The 19,702-nt window shown below is 39.5% G+C and overlaps 1 protein-coding gene across 2 annotated transcripts in view; it reads left to right on the forward strand.

Annotated features, from left to right (window-relative positions):
- The window catches only part of spen (spen family transcriptional repressor), a 29,544-nt gene extending 9,842 nt beyond the window's left edge, over positions 1-19,702 (forward strand). The window contains exons 4-15 of one of the 2 annotated variants that reach the window (XM_079478407.1): positions 7,204-7,361; positions 7,465-7,665; positions 7,751-7,902; positions 7,991-8,116; positions 8,322-8,435; positions 8,691-8,804; positions 8,898-8,998; positions 9,081-16,629; positions 16,775-17,098; positions 17,184-17,378; positions 17,509-17,671; positions 17,854-19,702. In XM_079478407.1, the coding sequence (XP_079334533.1) occupies positions 7,204-7,361; positions 7,465-7,665; positions 7,751-7,902; positions 7,991-8,116; positions 8,322-8,435; positions 8,691-8,804; positions 8,898-8,998; positions 9,081-16,629; positions 16,775-17,098; positions 17,184-17,378; positions 17,509-17,671; positions 17,854-17,981 (9,325 nt within the window). In that variant the 3' untranslated portion in view covers positions 17,982-19,702. The remainder of the gene's footprint in view (positions 1-7,203; positions 7,362-7,464; positions 7,666-7,750; positions 7,903-7,990; positions 8,117-8,321; positions 8,436-8,690; positions 8,805-8,897; positions 8,999-9,080; positions 16,630-16,774; positions 17,099-17,183; positions 17,379-17,508; positions 17,672-17,853) is intronic. The other variant, XM_079478408.1, reaches the window with a different exon arrangement.

Raw genomic sequence — 19,702 nt, forward strand, 5'->3', positions numbered from 1 at the left:
TAAACGAACTCTGGCACGGTTCTATTGAAATATGAATGCAACACGGAGCATCGAACCGAACCAAAAACAGGAAGTGATAACATTATATGACCCGAAAATCTTGTTATTTGGTATTATAAAAGGATTGTTTATTAGATCTGTGATTGACCATGTAACAAAGGAACACCTGGTGCCGTTTTGACTGCTTTTAACACTTCATGAGGTCTTCGCTCTTCTACCCTAATATGTGCAGTAGGGCTGCAACAACGAATCGATAAAATCGATAAAAATCGATTATTAAAAATGTTGGCAACGAATTTCATTATCGATTCGTTGTATCGCGCGACTATAACGCGCGCCGCATGTTTGAGTGGCGTGAGCGTGGCGTTTCTGTTGCGTGTCAGCTCTGTGGCGGCTGCGTCGTGTTTTCTGTATCTTTGCACAGCAGCACCGTGCCTGACGCGGCGCTGGCGCGCTGCTGCTGCTAAAGGTGACATAGAGGGAGGCCGCCGACAGACAAGGGTCTTGTATTCACGACAAGTTTAAACTTTTTTCACATAACCTACACCTTCCAAAATCCGAAAAATGAGTAAGTAGGCTGTCTGTTTATTTAAATAACATTTCCAAATGTTTTGTAGCTTTATTACCTGATGTTGGACCGTCACTCAGATGACACACTAGACTACGTTGTTATTGTAGTGTGTCATATTTTTTTTCCATTTTTAATCACATTGTTAAGAGCATAAAAAACAAAAATAATTCAGTCACCAATACATTTTGGGGTTTAATACGAACCACAATTCGTATTAAGATGATTCTCAGATATGTTATTAAAGATGTAACGTAATCAATTGATGCACGAGTTTACTTTATGCAATATGTGTTTAAGATGGACATAAATTAATATTCCCATTCAATGCAATGTATCTTTTCATTGGATATAGCCTAAGCATTTTCTTGGAGGAAGATTTTATGGAAAAAAGTAGTTAATTGGAGTATTCATTTGCAACATTTTAGTAATAATATCTCATACTTAATAGGAATATTAATGTATAATTTATTTCAATATTCACTTGTTGTTTCTCCAAAAATGCATTATAAACATGATTTAAGTCCTGATGTTTTCTACAGTGGACATGTAAACCCCGTAACGTGTAGATGTTGGTTTAATGAAATTCAATTTGAAAATACGATCAAATAAATGATGATTAGCTTTCAAACATCAAAATGGCATTCATTAATATGTATTCGTGTACAAAATTACATATAAACATCTTTTCCTATTCTATTTTGCCTGGAAACGCTTCCAACACGCTTGCGTGTCTCGTGAAAAATAGGCGTCGATTCAATTCCTAGCATGCGCGCGTTTTCCGTGCGGCTCGTCTCACGCAGGCAGTGTGCAAGCTCTAACCTGTTAACATGGGAGCCGATTTAAAAACGGTCACGCCAGGCTTCTGAGACGCTCACGCCACGCATCCAGTGTGTCACAGGACTAAAAAAAGTTGATCGCGCCGCGCAGCATAGCGGAGAAAAAATAAATTAAAAAAGCAGAGCGGAGGTAGAGGAAAGACCATCAGAGAGACCCGAAAAAAACAGCAAACCATGAGAGGCTTCTTGATGGGAAATGCATCATGTAAACCACAGCAAGCTGTAATAATAATATAATAAGTAATAATAAAGCTTTTGAAATATGTTTTGCAATGTCAGTTCTATTTTTCAATAAAGGGTTGAAAATGAATGCTTTTAAAAATTTGTATCCGATTCATCGATTAATCGAACAAATAATCGACAGATTAATCGATTATTAAAATAATCGTTAGTTGCAGCTCTACTATTGATTTAAACTATTTACAGCTATTTTGTGTTATTTAAGGTCCATTATGTGTTTTTTAGTGGCATCTACCAGTGAGGTTGCCAAATGCAAGCTACTGCTGCTTACTTCAACCATGTCCCCTCAAAAACATAACGCTTCATTATGTAAGGTCTTTTACACCTCTGAACACATAGTAGTGTATATTATATTGCATTTCTGTCAATAGATCTTCCAAAAATAACACACAAGACCTTTAACTACAGTGTCACAAAAGCTATGTAGATCAATGCCACAAACTTACAAGAGGGTGATTAGTTTTTATAGGCACTTAAATATAATACACCAACATAAATAATAAGTCTTCTATCTTCTAACTAAATCACATTTTCAGGAAAGGTCCAAAGAGCAAGTAATGATGGGAACCGAGTAACAACAGTGGCATGTTTAATGCGGCTGACTACTTAATCTGTAATCAGTAACCATGGTTACGAAATGTTTCAGACACCTAGGTGATCACCAAAACCACTGAACACAAGGCTGTCACATGTCATTATGTAAGCATGTGGCGTGAGTCCAAAGACCAAGGGCTAACAACTGAGAAGTATTGAACTACATGTAGCCATGACAGGGGTTATCAATGGTTAAACAAGATCTGGAAGTCCAAAACTTGTGGGATTATCAGCATCAACATGCTTCAGTGTTAAAAAGGTGAATTGTGTAAATTGTCCAACCAGCGTGACCAGTTTGGATGGACACATACCACAAACTCCTGTAAGGCTGATGTTGCCACAATCAGCCTGGTCAGGTCAACTTTGATAGCACCAGAGTTTAAAAAATGTTGGAAAAATGCACATTGTTTAACTACACAAAAGTGTAGTTGATGTGTAGTTCTTTTAGTTATTTTGGTCTGTTCAGCAGACGACATTTTAACAGCGAACCTAAAGATATCGGACCTAACAGCTTACCTGTAAAGTCGCAACGTGATTGGACAGCGTTTATGATTTATATTTTAAACAAAAAAATGCTGTGTGCCCAGTTTTGCATGGGTTATACATGATGAGTGTATGCCTATAGTATATCTACCTTTGTCAGCCATTACAGCTTTGAGCCTGTCTGAGCTAGATGTCTTCATGGTGGACCCGTGATCCGTATGGGTTCGGGTCTATATTTTATATGGTCAGCCGGGTCGGGTTCCAAATGTAGGTCCCGGGTCTGTTTAATATTGTGTGTAATGCCTGAGTCGATTGGCGAACACAGCCGCGATCAGTGTCAGTCAGCACTGTGCGTGTTAGTAACGTTCATCTCGTAAAATTAGGACGAGAAATGTGTGAGTCTGGAAATAAGGGAAAAAACATGAGAACTCCGCCGCAGAATAACTCTAGGTTGCCTTCATGAGTGATGTGGGAAAAATGATTATTCCACTTAATCTTGTTATATTTAAAAATTATTGTCAAACTCTGCTCAGAGAGCACAGAGATGATAGCAAACAAGTGCTGCTAATGTCCGCAGTCATAGAGTGCACTAAACGTGCAATCATTATTGTAGTTTAACAAAGCAAACAGACAAAGTTTTATTTTACTTTGCACGTTTGCGTTGGTTTTCTCTTTCGTGAAAAGTCGGAAGCTGGAAAAATGAATGGAATTTACAAGGAATAAAACGAATGAAATAGGAGGATTGCATCACAGTCAGGGAGGCAGAAGGGTTCTCACAGTAGGTAAGACAAAGGTTTTATTTTCGCAACTTGTTTATGGACTGAATTTGCTGTGCAATATCCGCCGACCAGGTCCAGTCAGGTCCAATTGGTTACGGGTTCAGCTTTCAAATAATATTACGGTCTCTGTCGTGTTCGGGTAGTCAATTTATGGTTTTTCTCAGTTCTGCACAGGTCCGGGTCAAACTTTAAAATAATTAGACGGGTTCGGGTCGGACCAGTGTAGCACATTCCCCGTGAATCATAAATTCTCTTTGAGTTCGGGTCCACATTTTTAGACCTGTGAAGACCTCTAGTCTGAGCATCTTCTGCAGTTTCCCCAATTCTTCCTTGCATAACTGCTTGAGGTTTCATTGAGATGTTGAGGTGGCAACCTTTTTGTTGTCCACCTGTGCGTTTGTTGTCTCGGTGAAAACTGGAGTTTGACTTGCTTTTAAACCATTCCTATATAGTCTCTTTTCCTCCATAATTTCACTGTATTGTCCAGGACAAGTGATTGTTTTGTATTGGCAAGAAATTTACTTGCCCGACCTGAGTGGTAGCTAAGTGGTAAGAGCATTGCGTTAACAACACAAGGTTGTGGGTTCGATCCCAGGGGATTGCACATACCTATATATAGGATAATGCAATCTACGTCGCTTTGGCAAATGCATAAATGTAATACAAATAGGTGCATTAGACAGAGCTGCGTGTTTGTGTGAATTGCGTTTGTGCTTGTGTGACATTAATCAATGGCACAGCGCATTGAGTCTATATAAGTAGATGCAGACGCGGAATCCTGTTATTTAAACCGGCTGTTCTGTGTGTCTGAGTGAATGAGGTGCACAGATTATTACTACACGAGTGATGGTCAAGGATTTGTCTGGGTGTGCACTGTATGAGGTTATAAACACATGAACTTCATCTCCAGCTGCCCCTAGAGTTTTTTTGCAAGCATTTTACTGTTTAAGTACAGCTATCATCAAGCACACTTAAACTCAAGCGTCTTCCAGTTTCCCGAACACTCCTCAGAAAAAATACTGTAGTGTTTGCTAAATAAATTGTAGTACCTTTGTAGTAAATTGACAAACTGTAGTAAACACTGTAGTATACTATAGTAAGGTTAAAAAGCACTATAGTATCTAGGAATGACTATGTATCTATTGTATAGTAAAAGATGAAATACACAGAACTTAAAAAATAAAACAAATTTAGGTAAACAAAAAATTATATGGCCCTAATTTATCCATCTGTATGTAACATTAATGTAATATGCCAGCAACCTGCCTATTCATGTTATGAACTGCACTTTCATATTTGTTTAATGATGACAACATACGTTTTATACTTGCGCTACAAAGGTTTGGCCTCTTTAGCACCAGTGCTATCTGCAAATAAAATTTAAGGTACAGGCCGACACTATCAATAATTACTGCTTGCCTTTGTTCTATAGCAATCATGGAGAAAATTAACAAATTTAGTTGGCCGCAGCAGACACTATAGATAAAACGCTTACAAATAAACTTGAGCGATCAGGATCCGAAACAATGATATTGACACTTCAAATGTAATATAATTTTTTTAATCTTTATCATTTTTATAGTAATATTGGTACTCTGGCAAAAGAATGACACATTTTCTTGTCCGAAGGACAACCACATGACAACCACCTGCTCTTCTACGGGTTTATTCTCACTAGCTTCCCAGCATCTACTTTATAGTTTAGTGGGATGCCTGAAAAGCTCAGTAGACCTTTGAACCTTTTTTCAGCTGATCTCTCATCTGCCTTCTGCAAAACTGCAGCTGAGATGTCATGTGACATTTCTCTTGATGCTCTTCCATAAAAGTGACTGATGAGGTACCCAGGCAACTGTTGTCATATGGACAACAATCTCTCCAATCACTGCCAGGGAAATGTCTACTCCTTCAGTCATTGGTCTCATGATGGCCCCCCTCACCATTCTCTTTTTTGCAGTCACCCAGTTTTTGAGGGTGTCTGGATTTAAAGCTGTCATATTCTTATAACCAAGAATATTGTATGTGTTGTGTGGGCTTTCACATCTCTGGTCAGGAATTGCTCCCAGCTAGAATCATTTTATTTCAGCATAAAATGTGACTTTAAATGTCGGCTTGGAACAGAAGTTACAATAGTTTATCTTTCCTGTTGTGATGTTGATCTAGGGCTTTGATAGTCTCCTTGACAACCATGCCATCAGTGTAATAATAGTAACGGTGGATAAGAATTGCAACTCATTGTTTAAAAACTGGTCTTGTCTCATGATGGCTTTAGTTGATATTTAATTAAACAATGTCCGTTTTGTTATTGTGTGTATTGTGTGTGAGATGAAGAAAACATCTGTTTTACTGACACAGGTTTACAGAGCAAATGAACAAATCTAATCTTGCCTGAATTTTTCTTCTAAGCAGTTCTACACATTTCGTCAAATACTGTATTTAAATGTAAATTTCTTGATCCACTTGTGGTTGTACTGTTATTATAGAGGCTTTTTGCTGCTTAAAACAGCAACAGTTCCTCAAGGGTGACTATGGTTCACATACTAATGTTTACCAATCTTAAATATTTAGTGATTTTGTTTAACGTTTTCTTTGGTGTTTTAATAGTTAAAGTTGTTTTATTAGTGTAATTGCGTTATTGCATATATATATATATATATATATATATATATATATATATATATATATATTTATATATATGTTCATTTTGAGGACATCTATATGGTGGTATCGTGTGCTTTGAGAAGAAATGCTGTGGGGGAATTTTAAGAAACAACGGCTGGTGTATTTTCACACTGCCCACTTGAACTCCCCCCCACCCCTGTGAGATCTGGTTGGAACTGGAAATTTCTAGCCACTGCTGGCTGCTTGCCCACTCCCATAGGCCAGCCCCTATCAGCAGCACTGAGAGTGAGTGAGAAAAGAGGGCAGTGCAAAGATGTAAACAGACAAAAGGAAAGCAGTGTTTGTGGCTGAATCATAATGGAGAAAGAAGTGTCCACTCCACTAATAGGTCATGTCCAAACCATTCATGTATCTAGGAATTCACAAAATAGCTACATGTCATAGAATGGGTTTAGAACAAATTATAAACTGTTCAAATAAACGTACAATTGAATGAAACATCATAAACGTACAATTAGAACCAGAATCAATTTTAGCCATTATTTAGATGTTGTAAATGTTTTGACATAGATTTTCTACAAAGAACTGTTATTTTGTTTTTGGAAAGAAATAGCCTCCATATAGAATTATTAGTATTTAGCCTGATATCGGTGAGTGTGTTGGATAGCTTGCATGTCTCTTTTGTGACTGAGATGAATTCGTTTTATAAAATTCTTAGAAAGTCCTGAAAGATTGTTCATTCTCACGATTGCTGAAAGACAGTGTTTTATTTGCCAATTGCGCCTCCTGGGGGTGGGAAAATAAAGTGCAGTTGAATTTTATCTGTATGCAGATGTTTATTAATGATTCTAAACAAAAATTGCTTGGTTGGCAGTGGAGTATTATGTCGTTTGTAGTAAAACTTCAAATGTAATGTTATTTCAAATTTGTAAAAAAATGATGTATATCGCACCAATATACTATTGAATTGTATTATTAACCATCATTTATTATTTAGGATGATAATACAGTAGTACTGAGGTATTGCCCTTGTATTTATATGGTAGTTAAAGATATTTCAAGTTTTGTTTTACTCTGACAGCAGTGATTCCAGCAGCAGCTCCAGTGATCAATCCCCAGCTCGTTCTGTGCAGTCTGCAGCTGTTCCTGCTCCTGCTCAACCCCTACCTTCACTGGACAAAGACGAACCTCGCAAAAGCTTCGGAATCAAAGTGCAAAATCTTCCTGTGCGCTCAACAGGTGAGAACAGTATTCCTGATTTCATTCATCTTGTAAGAACATCCTCTTGTTAAAGGATAAATTCAAATATCAATTTGGTCTAAACAAATCAAATTATTTTCAGATACAAGTCTGAAGGATGGTCTTTTCCATGAATTTAAAAAGCATGGCAAAGTGACGTCAGTTCAGATACACGGCGCCTCTGAGGAACGATATGGATTAGTGTTCTTTCGCCAAAAAGAGGACCAAGAGAAAGCCCTGAGTGCATCTAAAGGGAAGCTGTTTTTTGGGATGCAAATTGAGGTCACTGCTTGGAATGGGCCAGGTTGGTTTCCCTTGTCTTTGTTTTTGTTGTTGGGTTTAAAGGTAACAGTGGACCAATCTTGGTTCTTAAATCTATTGTTCAATAGAAACAGAGAGTGAGAATGAGTTTCGGCCTTTGGATGAACGTATAGACGAGTTTCACCCCAAAGCTACAAGGACATTATTCATTGGAAATTTGGAGAAAACGACAACCTATCATGACCTGCTTAACATATTTCAGCGTTTTGGAGAGATTGTTGTAAGTAGACATTAGAAAATATCTTTGTTTAAAAAGCATGGATGATTTTGGGGAAAAGCTTATTTGTGGATATTTTGTCTTTCTCTAGGATATTGATATAAAAAAGGTAAATGGCTCCCCCCAGTATGCCTTTCTCCAGTATTGTGACATAGCAAGTGTCTGCAAAGCAATCAAGAAAATGGATGGTGAATACCTTGGCAACAACAGACTTAAGGTGAGGATAAGATCAAATTAATAAAATTATTTCCGGAAACTAATAGAAGAACACAATTAAGTTGAATCTTATCAAAAATAATTACTGTAACAGTGTATTGAATGATCACTGTTAAATTTATAATTTTAAAGTTCTGCTAATTAGAATTATAACCTTTGTATATTGCTATTGAATGACTTAATGTGATTTTTGTTCTTATCTGCAGCTTGGATTTGGTAAGAGTATGCCTACTACATGTGTATGGTTGGATGGCTTGGCATCAAATATTACCGAACAGTATCTCACAAGACATTTTTGCCGTTATGGACATGTTGTAAAGGTACTCGTCATGTCAATAATTTAGAATTTCTGTTTTTGTGTTAAGCTTGGTAACTCGTTATAGCACTTCTTCTATTGCTACCTCTACGACTTAACGCTTCTATGCTTCTTTGCCTCTTGTAAGTCGCTTTGGATAAAAGCGTCTGCTAAATGTAAATTACTTATGTTCTATACTTTCATTTAAATCACTTTCTTGAAAAGAATAAAAATTTAAATTTGAATTGTTGAATTTTCTAAATTTAAATGTATTTATCAGGTTGTGTTTGACCGGCTGAAGGGGATGGCCCTCATCTTATACAATAATATAGAGTATGCGCAGGCTGCTGTCAAGGAAACAAAAGGTTGGAAAATTGGAGGAAATAAAATAAAGGTCTGTAAAACAATTTTAATAATATCATTGCAATTTTGAATGACTGGACAAGCTGACTATTTTTTTTAAATCGTTAAAATTACTTGTTTGTAGGTTGATTTTGCCAACCAGGAGAGCCAGATGGCTTTCTACCGTTCAATGCAGGCATCTGGACAGGATATAAGAGATTTCTATGAAATCATTTCTGAACGACGGTAAGTTCAATGTATATACATTTGGAGTATGGTATCATGGATGTCTTGAGATCAACTCACGTTGCTGTGTTTTGACTTACAGAGATGAGCGCCGGCCGCCATATCATGAGTTCACAGCTGAGCGGGCATACTACGAAAATGTGCGTTCCCCAGGCTCGTACACAGAGGACCCACGGCGAAAATATTCAGGCAGAGGTCGAGAATTTTATTCGGAATGGGACCCTTACCAGGGTGATTACTATGACCCACGATACCATGATGACCCCCGGGAATACAGGGATTATCGAGACCCCTACGAGCAGGATATTCGGAAATACAGCTATTTGCAAAGGGAGCGGTTTGAAAGAGAGCGATTTGAAACGGATCGTGAACGAGACCATGGTCGACGAACAATTGAGCATAATCAAAGCCTATCCCATCCACGTCGGCCCGCCAGCCCTACTGCCTCTCTGTCTCTTTCAGAACGTCCACCTAGTGATTCTGAGCATCTTGTCTACAGTCGTTCATCTGAGCGAAGTGGCAGCTGCAGCTCACTTTCTCCACCGCGTTTTGAAAAGCCGGACAAAATTCGCTTGGAAAGACACAACATGACTGATAAATCGGAGAAAGACAAACTACTATTTGAAGCAGAGCATGGAAACGGAGGAGAAAAAGAACGTCGTGCAGGCCGTAAAGAGAAAGGAGACAAGGACCGAACTGAGAAGCAGAAATTAAGGAAATTAAAACTTGCATCTCCCTCTGTTCCGTCGTCAGAGACAGACTTTGAACTTGAAAATAGCCCAGAAACTAGCATAACTTTGCGAGGTAAAGCCAACAAATCATTAATTAAAGAGAGAGACTATTCTGGAAAAGGAAAACTTGATCTGCCACATTGTGTTGTCCAACTGACAAGAGTGAAGGAGAAAGAAGGAAAATTAATTGAGAATGCTCTTAGTGAGAAACAAAAAACAAAGACGAGCGATCCTGTGCATTCTCCAACCACACCCCCCATGGTTGATCACAAGACCATGCCTTTCCGCATAGAGACTCAAGCTAAAGATTTCTTTAAGCACGGAAAACCTCTTAGCTTAGCAAGTCAGATAGAGGTTGTTGATAAAGAAAGCAAGGTGAAAAATAAAAAATACTGTAAAACTGATTCAGGATTTGACACCAGTTCTTCTGTAGATGCTGACCGCTTGGCTGCACGTAAGAGGCGTTTTGACGAATCATCTGGAAAAGCTGATCATTTAAGAAGAATATGTCAGGAGGAAGATGAAGGCAAATTAAGAAAAATCATTGATGATAATTTGCCAAAAGACATTGATTATGATAAAAAGTTGAAAAGAAAAGAAACTCAAAAGAAAGAGCAAAATGTTAAGCCAGATAGGATGGTCACTGTTAGTACTAGAAAGGAAGAACTGGACACTAGCATCTCAGTAGGCATCAGTCTAGATCTTCAGTCTCGTCTTGGGGAACCAACCGAGGAGGCAATCGATCCCTTAGACAGTCTTGATCAAAAGATGGGACGTTTTGGAGCTAATAGTCAGCCAAGATTAGGCTGTGCTGTCTCTGATGATGGGAGTGTAGATTTGGAATCTTCAAGAGACCAAGAACCAGAGCTCTTTACTAACTATGAGTTGCTGTCTACTAGCCTAGAAAGAGATTCAGAAAATAAGGAAAGGTTGTTCTCAGATATTGATCACTCGCAGAGCTGCAGAAAACAAATGGAGCAAAACCGTTGCATCCAGCAACTTCTGGAATGTGATAAGTCTGATAGAACTGAAAGCACACCCACCACTGATGCAGAGGACTTTGAACAGCAAAGTATTGAGCATGAAGTAGGAAAACCACCCCAAGATGTTATTGCTGATTCACCGCCAAGTAAGCGGAAGAAGTTAGGAGCATTTGAGTTTGATGTTGAATCTAAAAGAGAGCGCAGTTACCCAAGGTTTAGACAAACAAATGATGAATCTGATAGGAAACTTGATTCTCTTCAAGGGACACCTTCTGTAGAAGAGGAGAGAACCGCATCACCATTAGTGGCAGCCAAGGAGCCCCATTCACCAGTGCTAGTGGAGAAGGAATGCCTGGACTATGTTGAATCTAAATACAATATTGATAACTCTGTGCATCAAGTACCTACAGAAATTTTAAAAGTTAAAGCATCACTGTCTGATGAGTTTTGTTGGGAAAGGCAGAGCCCATTGAGAGGAGGAGTGGGCTTCCCCACAAGTATTGTTAAACGTGAAAGTATACGAAAACGTCCTGAACATGAATTGGAACCTGGGGAGGTTCAGACAGACTCTGATGATGATGGTGACAGCAGCCAACTTTTACCGAAGCCAAACTCCTTCAAAAGAGAGCGCGATGAGAGGCTGTCAGATTTAAAGTCCTCTGAAACTCTTGAAAAGAACAAGTTCTATGAATTTGCATTAGATAAGACTATAACACCAGACACCAAGGCATTGCTTGAGCGTGCCAAATCTCTGTCTTCATCTAGAGAAGATAGTTGGTCTTTCCTTGGTCATGATTCAAAATTCAAAAACTTTCGGAATAGCACAGACAAGGAGAAGTCTGAACCCACCCCAAGACCCATTCCTTCTTGGTACTTGAAAAAAAAGAAAATCCGTTCTGTTTCTGAGGGGAAAGTGGATTGTAAAAAGGAAGATGCCAAACCTGAGGAACAAGAAAGACAAAAGCTTTTTGCTTCTCGCTTCCTTCATAGTTCTATCTTTGAGCAGGACTCAAGGCGACTTCAACACCTTGAATTAAAAAAGAATGATCCTGAAGTTAGAGTTGGTAAAGATAATATTACATGTGACCCCCAGGTGGAACAAGCTGGAGCGGGGGGATCAGACATTTCTCAGGAGCCAAAAGTACTTTTTCATAGTAGGTTTTTAGAGCTTCAACAGCAAAGGGATAAGAACCAACAGCTTATTATCCCAGGAAGAGCCAGTGTACATGATCAGATAGAGGAAGAGAAGATATCCGAGGTAGAGCTTGGGCCATCCAATCTATTAGACGTTTCCAAAGAGGTGTCAGTAAGTCCTATTCCATCAAGAACATCACCTGTGTCATTCTCCAAAGACACAGAGTCTTCTGTGCAGTATGATAAGCCACTTATGCCCTTTACATTAACAGACATTGAAAATCCAGTAGAATTAGATGAGAAGTCAGAAGATACTTTATTAGTTTCTTCTCTATTAATAAGCCAAAACGAGGAGAACAAAGCTGATTCCGTAAATTCCCCTGAAATCATGATAAAACAAGAGGTAACAGTAGAAGAACATAATGAGAAGCTAGATGAATCAAGTAGAACTGGAACTTTAACTGTGCAACAGGACTTGGACGTTAAACCTCCTACTCCTGGTGCATCTTTAAGTAATATTGATCCAGAATGTGATCCCGCACAGGCATATCCTGTATTGAATCCAAAGCCTAGCCAAACTCAAGAGACTATGGAGTTTTCAGAAACAAAAACAGAACCTGTTAGTGATTCTCTGCACCTGGTTGCATCCCAACGTGACATTGAGTTGCCAGTTATTGAGCTGGAGGTTGACCAGGCACCAAGAAAACAACCAAAGAATAAAAAGGCAAAGAATGTCTCACCAGCCCCAACACCAACAATTGGTAATGAAAAGCCAGCCATACGGAAGAGTGAACGCATAGACAGAGAAAAGCTGAAAAGATCACCCAGAGGAGACTCCACAAAACCAATTATTGAACCAAGAAAATCTGCAAAATCTCCTGTTCATGCTACAGATGTGGAAGAGAGCCATGAATCAAACATGAATCACGGCAGAACGCGGCAGCGACGGAATGTGCGATCTGTTTATGCAACACCCCATGAAGATGAAGCTCTTCGATCTACTCGTAAACGTGTAAGTGATAAGGATGCTGCAACACAACATATGGCAAACACATCTGTTACTTCAAGAAGAGGTCGCCCACCCAAAACTCGTAAAAGAAGTGATGATGTGTCACCCGTTAAAGCAGAACAGACCAAAACCTCTGAGGGGGAAGACATTGAAAAAAAAGAATCCGCAAATATTGGTGAAGTCTCTAAAACACCTGAGGGATGGCGTTCCCCACGATCTCAAAAGATGCATTCCTCACCTGTAAGAGCTGGACAATGCAGAAAAACATCAAAATTAGACAAAATGTCTGGTAGTCCAGGTTCCATTCAGTCGGATAAAGCAGATGTTGATATGCCTGCTTCTCTAGAGCATCAAGATGAACCCACAAATGAAATTTCATTGCAAGTTGAACAGTTGTCACAAGACACCAAACACACCACTAACAGAGAAAAAGAACTTGCATATGTTTCTGAGGAAAAATCTACAGATAATAATACAGAAATTATTCCTTTAGATACAATGCAGACATTAGAAAAGAACGGAAAAGTCAAAACATCAAGAGCGACACGGAACACCAAAATTACAATTGATGAAAAACCAGTCAACTTTGTGGATGCAGTTAAAGATGCTCTTCACTCAGGTGTCGAAGAAACTGTTGGTTTTGAGTCTTCAAACAAGACCAAAGTACCAGAGTTAGAAAAAGAGGACCCAAATATCTCCCAAAAAGAGGAAAATGGTCATGATCCTGATAACAAAGAAGCGTCTCTATCAGAAATGGAGCCTCCTGCTGATCCTGTGGCTGCCCTGCTAGCCCGTCAAATGGAACTGGAAAGGGCTGTGGAGAACATTTCCAGACTTACAGATGACCAACATCCAGTACCTTACAAAGTACCACAAACCGAACCACCTACCCTAATACCACCTGTTGTAGTACAGCCAGCAGATGAAACTGAGGTAGAAAAGCCAGCCAATCCAGCAAGTGAAACTGAACTGGCTGCTGCAATTGATTCCATTACTGCTGAGGATATATCAGGGGATGCAGAAGGATTTTCTGCTCCAACAACATACACAGCCCTACTTCCCACACCAGACACGTTAGTTTTGCCTGTAGCAAATGAGATTAATGAATCTGAGACAGACTTGACTGTAAGGAATATTATGCCGCCTGAATCAGAAAGTAGTTCAGTTCCACATACAAAGTCCTCAGAAACAAATACCACTGAATCTTCATTCACAAAATCTCCATTATCAGAAGCAAACAAAAAAGGAGGGCGAGCCCGGCCAAAAACACCAAAGAAAAATAGAGGTCGAAAGGATCCTTACAACAGAAAATTAGACGTGACCCAGGATACACTGCTGGAACCGGAGTCAACTACGGTCAAACTTCCAGAATCCATACCAGAAGAGATTCAGACTGCCACCCCGAAGGCTGCAACATCAGCAGCTGCCGCAGCTGTAGTTACTGTTGCTGCTGCATGTAAACATGAGGTTACATCTACAGTGATTTTGGACACACCTAAAGAAGCAGAGCAGCCTGCTGTTGACCAGCCTGAACCTCAAGAATCTGCCTTTCACTCTAGGAATAACGGTCCTTCTTATTTAAGAACACAGCATTCATCTCCTGACCCCGTAACACCTAGCCTTACGTCACCAACCATCCGCCTGAATTCCCCTGCATGCTCTGCAAAGACTCCTCTCACACCACCTGAGTGGAACACCAGAACAGAGGATAAGGGTATGGCACCTAAAATACAAGTAAGTGTGGCTTTGTCTACACCAAAGCTACCCCCAGCAAATCCTCCCATGCCTCCTGACACAAAAGCGTCTGATATTGACTCTAGCTCCAGTACTCTGCGAAAGATTCTGATGGAGCCGAAGTATGTATCTGCTTCAAACAGCAATGCAGTCCCAACAATGCAGTTCACAACAACATTAGCTGATCCACGCATGTCTGATAATGAAAATTCAGTTGAGACTGTGTTGCCTTTGAAGTCCTCTCTACATGATGATAGACCTGGCCCCAAAACCCAACTTGTACCTCGTACAGCACCACCACAGCCACCTCCTTTGCAATGTGAGGCTCAGCAGATCTTAAAGGAAAAACTGGCTATTACATCTTCTGCTACTTCAGTCATTAGTCGGATCCCAATGCCCTTTGATTTTGAGGACACCCCTCGTATATCTTTGAGCAACCGTAGCTCTGGAATATCCTTGCCTAAGCAAAAGTATCGTTCAGGCTTAAATGAGAATACCAAGTATCATGGATTTAACCCATCTGACGATGGAGGAAATTTTGGACGGCAGACAGCTGAAAGCACACATTGTAACACAGGGTCAGGGAGTGGTTTGAGGGTAAATACATCAGAGGGTGTGGTTGTTTTGAGTTATTCTGGACAAAAGACTGAGGGACCACAGCGTATCATTGCCAAAATTAGTCAGATCCCACCAGCCAGTGCAGTTGATATTGAATTTCAGCAGTCTGTATCAAAATCTCAGCTGAAACCAGAAGTACCATCTCAACCCTCTACCCCAAAAGGATCACAGACACCTACAGGTTATGGACACACAGGGGTGGTATTAACTAGCCAGGCATACAACGCTCAACCTGTTATTTCCTCCAATAATCAGGAAAGTTCTAGCGTTGAAAAATCTGAACATCCCTACCACACTGGTCAGCAAGGAAGCTCTGTAAAAGCTTTCCAGCAATCCACTGGCAATTCTCAACTTCTAAGGTATAGCCAGTCAATTGCACAGCAGCAGCATATGAAGAAAAATGGAGTTTCATTGAAGACCCTTAATGTAAACCCTGTTTTAAGCCCAAACCGCTCATCGTTATCAGGAAATCATATCTCAAGTCCGGGCATTTCACATGAACGTCTGGTCACACAACACAAGCAGGATTCACACTCTCCAAGGGCATCAGGCCATTCAAGCTTTCCCAAAGTTTGCCCTCCTAGCAGCTCGGTTGTTTTGGGATCAGGTGGCCCAATACCTCAGTATGTCTCAAATATACACCATGCTGAGCAATCAGTGATAATGCCCCCTCACAGTGTCACCCAGTCTGTGCCCATAGGTCATTTGTCTCAAGGAGATGTCAGAGTCAATAGTCCATTATCTGCAATAGGTTATGGTATTCGGTCAGAAGGCCTCTTATCTCCACGGTCTGGACCTCAGCAACGGTCCACTACCCCCCAGCCTGCAGTGATCAGAGATGCTGTTCTGAAGTCGCACGGAAGTTCATCTGCTGGTGGCCAGGTTGGTGAAACAAGCAATGATGATGTGCAGAATCTCCCACAAGGACTTCGCAGAGCTTCTGCACCCCAGATACAGCCAGAAAGTGTGGTTATTCAGCCAGAATACAAAGGTCTGCATCACAGGGCCTTGCGCTTGGATCAGTACAGCAGAGATGTTCGGCTACTTGTGCACCAACATTTGGCTGACCATCCAGGAGTTGTTGAAAGTCGCCAGACTCGAACACCAGAGGCAATCCAGTCTACACATGTATTGACTACTTCTAAATCCTCTCCAGTTGTAAAGAGTGCTCCACCAATTGTGAGGGATGCACCAAAAGCAATGGAGATGAAGATGTCGCCCTCCCCTCACTCAGAGAGCAGAATAATAGGACACCCACCAGGCTCTGTGATGGTATCCCCTCAAGGGGTACAGTTGATTCATCCTGGAAATGCAAACCCCATGTCTGAATACTACAGAGACATCCGTGGCTTTCACTCTCAATATCAAAGTCATTCAGTAATTGGGATTAACCTGGCAAATCGTGGAATGGCTTCATCTCAGGTGAGGGATTCAACATGAATAGTTTCAAATTATAAATGTTAGCCAAGTGTTTTGTGAAAACACATGGTCTGTAGATTTAAGATGTGCAAATTCACAGTTAGTACTTTTCTCCTGATGTTGTTTTATAAATCTATCTCTTTACCAGGTATCACAGGAAGTCGATCATGGTCAGAGACATAAGGTTTCTGCAGTGTCCTCCATTGCATCAGTGGGAGGTTTTGGTGAACCAAAGCATGACAGTTCACACATTAGACACCCAAGCTCAATGGATTTGTCTCACATCTCAAGAGTCCAAGGAGAGGCTGGGTCCCCCTCTTATACTTCTCCAGTGACTATAACTCCCAAAATTGAGTTGCCCATCTCCGTACCAAAAGGACCTATTTCTAACCAGAAGGCACCTCCACCGTCGGCCTCCTCACACATGCGATCAGACACCGGACGGTCTGTTGATATGGTTCACTTGTTAACGGTGTGTACTCTTCTTGTTTTGATTTATTTAGTAATAAAATCCATGTTTTCAGGGTTTAACAGTTTCTTCATCTGTCTTCGAGCAGAAATACCCTATTATTTGGCAAGGTCACCTGGCACTCAAGAATGATTCTGCTGCCGTACAGCTGCACTTTGTGTCTGGTAACAATGTCCTGGCTCAACGCTCACTGCCATCAACAGATGGTGGTCCCTGTCTTCGCATTGCCCAGAGAATGCGTTTAGAGGCCTCACAACTTGAAGGGGTTGCTAGGCGAATGACTGTAAGAAAATGTCATACTTTTCATTCCTTTTTGGAAGTCATATCAAGAATCTCTCAATGAAGGAAGATAACATGCATTGAAATTTCAGGACAGGCTTCAGAATTTAATACAAAACATTGTTCTTTTCTAGGTGGAAAGTGAGTACTGCCTTCTGTTGGCATTGCCTTGTGGATTGGACCAAGAGGATGTCCATAACCAGACCCATGCTCTCAAAACAGGTTTCATCACCTACCTGCAAGCAAAACAAGCTGCTGGAATTATCAATGTTCCCAACCCAGGCTCAAATCAGGCAAGTACTCATTGAATTTAGGTGTTAAACAATTGCATTTAGGGGTTAAACAATAAAAACTGTTTAAGCATAAGCAAACTGTAATATTTGAATGTAGTAAACTTGTATTGTTACATAGTCAACAGGGGGACTCAAAATAGAACAGTGTGGTAAGATCTTTGTTTCCTCTCTCTCCTCTTTAGCCAGCCTATGTTGTCCAGATTTTCCCTCCCTGTGACTTTTCCGAGAGCCACTTGTCTCATCTTGCTCCGGACCTTCTCAATAGCATCTCCAGTATCTCTCCCCATCTTATGATTGTTATAGCTTCTGTATAAGAGGACGTTTGCAGCTTCTCAAAAAAACAGTATGCCAACACCAGCCTTTGGAACTTGACAGTTTTTTTTACTCTGTAGAGCACCTTAATGTTTCTCAAGTTTATTCCATTTTGGCCATTTACTCACTCTGTTTTTGTTTGTTCACTAGCTTTTGAATCCATTGTAACATTGATGCTTGCATTTCCACTGTGTATCATCTTGAGTTACACAGGGTTAATGGAGCTACTTAAAACGATCAATTCTCTGATCATTGATTTAATTTTTTTCCTCTTTTGGAGATTTGTATATGGTGTTTAAAATGGTGAATAGGGAATAATTGGGTAATGGGGTAAGTTTTCTTTTTTAAGTGATATGGTAGTGTTTTTTTTTTAAACAATCAAGATTTGTCATTGCACAATGTTATGAAAATCAAAAAAATGAAAAACAAGTTTGTAAAAATGTGGTTATTGAAATTGTATCTTTACATTACTTCATGGACATGCTTCATTCACCAGCCATTTTATGGTAGAGACTAAAATTGTTATTTTGTCAAAGCAGTTCCTGGAATTCCTTGGACAAATTTTATAGAAAATATTGTAATATAAAGCAGCTATTGTTCAATCGTAATGCCACTTCCATGTCATTTCTAGAAATGGCTTTCGATATAACCCTTGTTCTTTCCCAAAGGGACAAAATATGGAAGTATTGCGATTTGTACAGTTTACACTTGATGCCTCAATAGGGGATTGTATGTATACTTTTTCGCTTTCCTCTTTATACTTTCAAAGTGAAATCGAGCAAAGGCGTGAATGTAAATATGTATATTTAAAGACTTTCAAAGCAGTCAATAGACACTGCAGATAACAAGCATAACAAGATTGACAACCTATTGCCATCAACCATGAAAATGAATTGTCATACCACTTGAGTATCTTTGTTTTCTTTTTTTAATCAATCCTGTGCCATAATCTTTTTAAATGGATAACCTAAATTAATTGAGATTCATCAATCTTTATTTTGATACTTGACTTTGTATTTGTCACTTGATCTGTAAGGCCTGCCTTTTTAAAATCTGTAATTGCCTTTGTTTTATACTTTTTGTCCCCTATCTATTTCTATCTATTTTTTAATTGTCCTGTTAGAAACGTTTGGGTCTTAACTGATTATATTTTCCTTTGGATCCTTAAAAGTGTTTCTCTTTTGTTTTTTAAACATACCTCTCTGAATGTCCAACAAGAATAGTGCAATGCAAGTGATTTAAAAACGTTGTAAAAAGAAAAGAAAGATAAACTATGTACAAATCTGTCAGGAGACATGATAGAGAATTGATTTTGTTCTCATTTTTGTCTCTTTGAGCCAAGCTGTATATAATCATTTTCTTTTTGTGTTGTTTTGTCTCTGTTTTGTCTTTTATGTCAGGGTCATTGTTTTGCGAGACAAAACAAAAATATGTAAAACCGATGCAGAAAGTATAACCGTGAGTCTTAGTTTTGCAGTTTCTTTGGGTTGACTACAATTTTTCTCATGGTAATTTTGAAGGCACTTACCCTTTTTGATATACAAATTTTAACATACAAGAAAACCAAAAGAAAGCTCCAACGACAACAGCTGGTCTTAATCTTTTGTCCTTGTTTTACGTTATTTCATCATTTTGAGTGCATTTTGCTGTTCCTCTATGAGGACATTTTAAGATGTAAAATAAATTTTGTTGGTTAACACTTCTGCAGATCATTAAATGGTCA

The sequence above is a fragment of the Barbatula barbatula genome (genome assembly GCF_947034865.1).
Source record: "Barbatula barbatula genome assembly, chromosome: 17".
NCBI classification, from domain to species: Eukaryota; Metazoa; Chordata; class Actinopteri; order Cypriniformes; family Nemacheilidae; genus Barbatula; species Barbatula barbatula.